Source organism: Lonchura striata, chromosome W (assembly GCF_050655825.1).
Source record: "Lonchura striata isolate lonStrDom1 chromosome W, ASM5065582v1, whole genome shotgun sequence".
Lineage (NCBI taxonomy): Eukaryota > Metazoa > Chordata > Aves > Passeriformes > Estrildidae > Lonchura > Lonchura striata.
In genome coordinates this window covers 15,926,829-15,933,126 of record NC_140743.1, presented here as the reverse complement: position 1 = coordinate 15,933,126, position 6,298 = coordinate 15,926,829, and the positions used below count along the sequence as shown (strand labels likewise).

Here is a 6,298-nt window from a genome sequence, read left to right as displayed (position 1 = left end):
CTTTGTTATTAAAAAACCTGGCAAAGACAAATGGCGCCTGCTCCAAGACCTGCGCAGGGTCAATGAGGTAATCGAGGACATGGGCCCCCTGCAGCCTGGCCTTCCCTCACCCTCCATGCTTCCCCGGGATTGGCAGCTCGCAGTCATTGACATAAAGGACTGTTTTTTCAACATCCCATTGTATCCCGGAGATGCCCCCAGATTCGCGTTCTCCGTTCCTTCCATCAATAGGGCGGAGCCTTATAAGAGGTACCAATGGGCCACTTTGCCCCAGGGAATGAAAAATTCTCCGGTGCTCTGCCAAACTTTTGTGGCCCAGGTGCTTTCGCCGATCAGAAAGCTGTTCCCTGAAGCGATCATCCTGCATTATATGGATGATGTCTTGATCTGCGCTGAAACACAAGCTTATCTGCAGATCACACTTTCCAAAACTGTTAAAGCCATTAAAGCTGCAGGGTTTGAAATTGCTGAAGAAAAGATCCAGCTGTCAGCGCCATGGAAGTATTTGGGCTTTCACATTACGGGAAGGACTGTCGCGCCCCAATCTGTCACCGTCAAAGACGACCCACGGACCCTGCGGGATCTCCAGCAGATCTGCGGTACCATCACGTGGATCCGACCTCTCCTGGGACTCACCACGGAGGAGCTGGCGCCCCTCTTCAACCTGCTACGAGGAGATGGCGACCTAGCTTCCCCTCGCGAGCTAACACCTGCCGCCAAAGGAGCCCTGGAGAGAGTCGCTGAAGCCATACGATCCCGTCAGGCCCACCGTGTGGATCGGCTCCTTCCCGTCACCCTTGCCATCCTGGGTAAGTGCCCAAACTTCCATGGTCTGCTTTTTCAATGGGACGCTGGGCGGAAAGACCCACTCCTTATCATTGAGTGGCTGTTTCTCCCGCACCAACCAGCGAAAACTATTTCAACTCCTGCAGAGTTGATAGCTAGGATAATAATAAAGGCCAGACAACGCCTCCGGACCCTCGCAGGGTGTGACCCGGCGTGCATTTACCTACCTCTTAATTTGGAACAATTGGAATCCCTGCTTCAGACAAACGAAAGTTTGCAAATTGCTTTAGACAGTTACCCTGGACAGATTTCCATTCATTACCCTAAACATAAAATATTCAAAGACACGTTATATTTGGCCCCAAAGTCATTCAAAAATAAAACACCTATTAAAGGTGCTCTCACGGTGTTCACCGATGGGTCGGGAAAATCCCACAAATCGGTGATCACTTGGAAAGACCCGGAGAGTCAGAAGTGGGAGTCTGACATCCAACTGGTTGAGGGTTCCCCTCAGATCGCAGAACTTGCTGCGGTCGTGAGAGCATTCAAAAAATTTCAGCAACCTTTCAATCTGGTAACAGATTCGGCTTATGTTGCCGGGGTAGCAGAACGGGCAGAACACGCCCTGCTCAAAGAAGTTCAAAACAAACAGTTATTCGATTTGCTCACAGAATTAATCTGGCTGATCTCCCACCGAGAGCAACTCTATTATATTATGCACGTCCGGGCTCACACAGACCTGCCAGGAGCTATTGCAGAGGGGAACCGGATGGCCGACCTCCTTGCAATGACATCTCATTACTCTGCACCTGCACTTTCATTAACCTTACCAGACATCTTTGCACAGGCAAGGCTCAGCCATGCGTTTTTCCATCAAAATGCACCTGCCCTTGCCCGACAATTTAAAATATCAAAAGAACAAGCCAAAGCCATACTAGCCACATGCCCAAGCTGTCAGTCCTTCGCCCTTCCACCGCTGCCAACGGGGATAAACCCCCGAGGGTTGGCAGCATTGGAGCTGTGGCAAACAGACATCACTCACTATAATCCTTTTGGCCGCCTGAAATACCTGCATGTGTCCATAGACACATTTTCTGGGGCCGTGTTCGCGTCACTCCACACTGGTGAAAAAACAAAAGATATCATCAAACATCTATTCATGGCATTTGCCACATTAGGAGTCCCAAAAGCCATCAAAACGGACAATGGGCCTGGATTCACCTCGACAAGATTCGCACAATTTCTACAACAATGGGGAATTGCCCATTCCACCGGCATTCCCCATAACCCCACAGGACAGGCAATAGTGGAACGCTCCCACAAAGAGTTAAAAAGGCTGCTAGAACAACAACACGATTCGGCTCCGGCCATGACACCAGTTGAAAGATTATGCAAGGCACTTTATGTTCTTAATTTCTTAAATTGTTCTGACCGAGAGCCGAATCCCCCTGCACTCAGACACTTTTGCAATAACACCAGGGCAGTTTTGAAAGAGCGTCCGCCAGTCCTCATCAGAGACCCAGAATCAAAAATCATCTCAGGGCCGTACCCTCTGATAACGTGGGGGAGAGGGTACGCTTGTGTTTCCACAGCCCAGGGTCCCAAATGGATTCCTGGAAAATACGTCAAACCGTACCTGGAGAGCACTACCACGGACCCCCCAGCGAGGAGCAACCCAGCGACCCCATCACAATCACCACCAGATAATGCAGTGGCGTGGCGACGGAGAAAAAAGAAGAGGACCGGAAGACCACCCAACATCGTCTCCCGGGTCCTCATCACAAGGACATACCTACCTCTGCAAGACTTAACAACTTCCGCCACCCCATCCCCTCCTGTGCCGTTCCCTCTACCCTCATACCTAACCCGTCATCCCTTTACCCCTCCGTCCTGAAATTTATTTTTATTTTAACCCAAAAGGGGGAGCTGGGGGAGGGGAGGGAACCAAATGTATGTTGGTAATATTGTTTTGTTTAATTTTAGTACTAGGATGGCTGCCAGAACATCATTCACCCAAAAGAAACAACAGAAGATGTCCCACTGCGCCCAGCTGGTTGCAGCCACGCTTTCCATCCTCCTGTGGCTGCATGTAGCAGATGGCTGGGTGGTACCACAGCCGAAAGAAAACGTCTAGATCACGCTGGCAAAGTCCTTGCAGCAGGATAACCTATGTCTGGCCATGGGCAACGTGGACAATCCCCTGTCCACTTGCCTGGTAGGGGTCCCCTTGGTAGCTGATGATTGGCCGGTATCCAATTCCGACCTGCTCCGAACCACGGGTAGGAGGCCTAACCCGGTCGATACTTGAGATGAGTGGACCAAAATTTTGCCCAACAGCAAAGAGGAACCCCAAGAATTGGACTTACTGGGGTCCTCCACAGCTAGATATTGTGTCAAATTCTATTATAGGAGGCCAAGTCAAAATTGGCACGGAATTGACTTGGCCAAAAACACATACCGGAAAGATGTAACACCTATCAGTAAAAAATATAACAGCCAAACCTGGTGCAATTATACTAGCCAGGTGATTTCGATTTCATCCACTCATCCCAAGACATTGCCCAGGGGGATGTTTCTTATCTGTGGGAACAGAATATGGTCGGGAATTCCATCTCGGCTCCAGGGAGACCCATGCAGCCTTGGCAAGCTTGCTACCCTCACTCCAAACAGAACTCAAATTCTAGATTGGAAAAAAGAAAGACAATTGGCACGCACCAAAAGATCATATGCTCAATTCGACGAAAATTGTGACTCCGAAATTTACGATTGGGGAAAAACAAAGAGGGTCGCTGTATCCATCTTTTTACCATGGTATGCAGCAGCTAAGGCCCTCGGTGAGCTTTCTCACCTGGAGTGTTGGATAAGCAAGCATGCCAACGCCTCGTCTGCCGCCCTCTCCGATCTTCTGGCAGACCAGCAAACCACCAGGCAAGCCACATTACAAAACAGAGCGGCTATTGATTTCCTGCTGCTCACCCATGGCCACAGCTGCGAAGACTTCGAAGGATTGTGTTGCTTCAATTTAACATCACGGAGCACTTCCATCCAAGCCAACATCCAGCAGATCCGGACCGAAGTACAGGACATCAAAACGGAAACTTCGGCTGTGGACCCCGTCCACAAACTATTGATGCAGTGGGGCATTCCCGGGTGGGCAGCCTCCATTTTAAAAGGACTCTTTTGGATTTTCATAATTATCCTTCTCATTTCAGTTGCCTTAACCATCTTCAAAAAGACGCTTACCAAGACTTTGGCAAATATTTATTTAATTAACAAGAACGGGGGAGATGTGGGAGGGGACTTGGGAAACTGTCCCCCCGAATTACCCTGGGAGGTGACAGGTGTGTAGTTCCCTGCCTCCCCTGTTATCAATCAGTATGTCTGTCATCCCTTGGTGCTAGAAAATTCTTTGTTCTTTATACCTCCATTGGTTCCTTCCCTGAAACCGCTCTTTCCCCTTACCCTCATTGGTTATAACCCTGCCACTCGACCCTGACTCTGCCCCCGAAGCCTTCCCTCACTGAACGCTTCATGCCTGGACCCTCCCTCTCTTGTCCCCGTTATAATCCCGATTCCGCCCCCTGTTCGACGCTCTCAGAGCGAGCTCCCTCCCGGAGTGGTTGTTTTCCCTTCGCTCCCTGAATTGCTGTTCCTCAATAAACGCTCCTGGAAAAAAGCCGCCTGTGAGCCGTCCCGCCTTCATAGAGGAAGATTTCATTACGCTATCCGGCTTCCGAGGACTCGGCTCTCTGACAAGCAGAGTGGTCAGAGACCCAGAAGCCTCAACCTGTCACCTCCCAGGGTAGTTCGGGGGGACAGTTTCCCAAGTCCCCTCCCACATCTCCCCCGTTTTTGTTAATTAAATAAATATTTGCCAAAGTCTTGGTAAGCGTCTTTTTGAAGATGGTTAAGGCAACTGAAATGAGAAGGATAATTATGAAAATCCAAAAGAGTCCTTTTAAAATGGAGGCTGCCCACCCGGGAATGCCCCACTGCATCAATAGTTTGTGGACGGGGTCCACAGCCGAAGTTTCCGTTTTGATGTCCTGTACTTCGGTCCGGATCCGCTGGATGTTGGCTTGGATGGAAGTGCTCCGTGATGTTAAATTGAAGCAACACAATCCTTCGAAGTCCTCGCAGCTGTGGCCATGGGCGAGCAGCAGGAAATCAATAGCCGCTCTGTTTTGTAATGTGGCTTGCCTGGTGGTTTGCTGGTCTGCCAGAAGATCGGAGAGGGCGGCAGACGAGGCGTTGGCATGCTTGCTTATCCAACACTCCAGGTGAGAAAGCTCACCGAGGGCCTTAGCTGCTGCATACCATGGTAAAAAGATGGATACAGCGACCCTCTTTGTTTTTCCCCAATCGTAAATTTCGGAGTCACAATTTTCGTCGAATTGAGCATATGATCTTTTGGTGCGTGCCAATTGTCTTTCTTTTTTCCAATCTAGAATTTGAGTTCTGTTTGGAGTGAGGGTAGCAAGCTTGCCAAGGCTGCATGGGCCTCCCTGGAGCCGAGATGGAATTCCCGACCATACTCTGTCCCCACAGATAAGAAACATCCCCCTGGGCAATGTCTTGGGACGAGTGGATGAAACCGAAATCACCTGGCTAGTATAATTGCACCAGGTTTGGCTGTTATATTTTTTACTGATAGGTGTTACATCTTTCCGGTATGTGTCTTTGGCCAAGTCAATTCCGTGCCAATTTTGACTTGGCCTCCTATAATAGAATTTGACACAATATCTAGCTGTGGAGGACCCCAGTAAGTCCAATTCTTGGGGTTCCTCTTTGCTGTTGGGCAAAATTTTGGTCCACTCATCCCAAGTATCGACCGGGTTAGGCCTCCTACCCGTGGTTCGGAGCAGGTCGGAATTGGATACCGGCCAATCATCAGCTACCAAGGGGACCCCCACCAGGCAAGTGGACAGGGGATTGTCCACGTTGCCCATGGCCAGACATAGGTTATCCTGCTGCAAGGACTTTGCCAGCGTGATCCAGACGTTTTCTTTCGGCTGTGGTACCACCCAGCCATCTGCTACATGCAGCCACAGGAGGATGGAAAGCGTGGCTGCAACCAGCTGGGCGCAGTGGGACATCTTCTGTTGTTCCTTTTGGGTGAATGATGTTCTGGCAGCCATCCTAGTACTAAAATTAAACAAAACAATATTACCAACATACATTTGGTTCCCTCCCCTCCCCCAGCTCCCCCTTTTGGGTTAAAATAAAAATAAATTTCAGGACGGAGGGGTAAAGGGATGACGGGTTAGGTATGAGGGTAGAGGGAACGGCACAGGAGGGGATGGGGTGGCGGAAGTTGTTAAGTCCTGCAGAGGTAGGTATGTCCTTGTGATGAGGACCCGGGAGACGATGTTGGGTGGTCTTCCGGTCCTCTTCTTTTTTCTCCGTCGCCACGCCACTGCATTATCTGGTGGTGATCGTGATGGGGTCGCTGGGTTGCTCCTCGCTGGGGGGTCCGTGGTAGTGCTCTCCAGGTACGGTTTGACGTATTTTC

At 50.1% G+C, this 6,298-nt stretch overlaps 1 protein-coding gene across 1 annotated transcript; it reads right to left on the bottom strand.

Moving 5' to 3' along the window:
- Window positions 1-4,568: 4,568 nt before the first annotated feature.
- On the bottom strand, window positions 4,569-6,018 carry LOC146763107 (uncharacterized). Its single transcript, XM_085571146.1, has one exon. It carries the CDS (start codon window positions 5,964-5,966, stop codon window positions 4,569-4,571), a length of 1,398 nt encoding a protein of 465 aa, XP_085427272.1. The 5' UTR covers window positions 5,967-6,018.
- Window positions 6,019-6,298: the final 280 nt, after the last annotated feature.

What these genes read in the sequence shown, in the direction of transcription:
- LOC146763107 (XM_085571146.1), bottom strand. Translation starts at nt 5,966, where the DNA reads ATGTATGTTGGTAATATTGTTTTGTTTAATTTTAGTACTAGGATGGCT.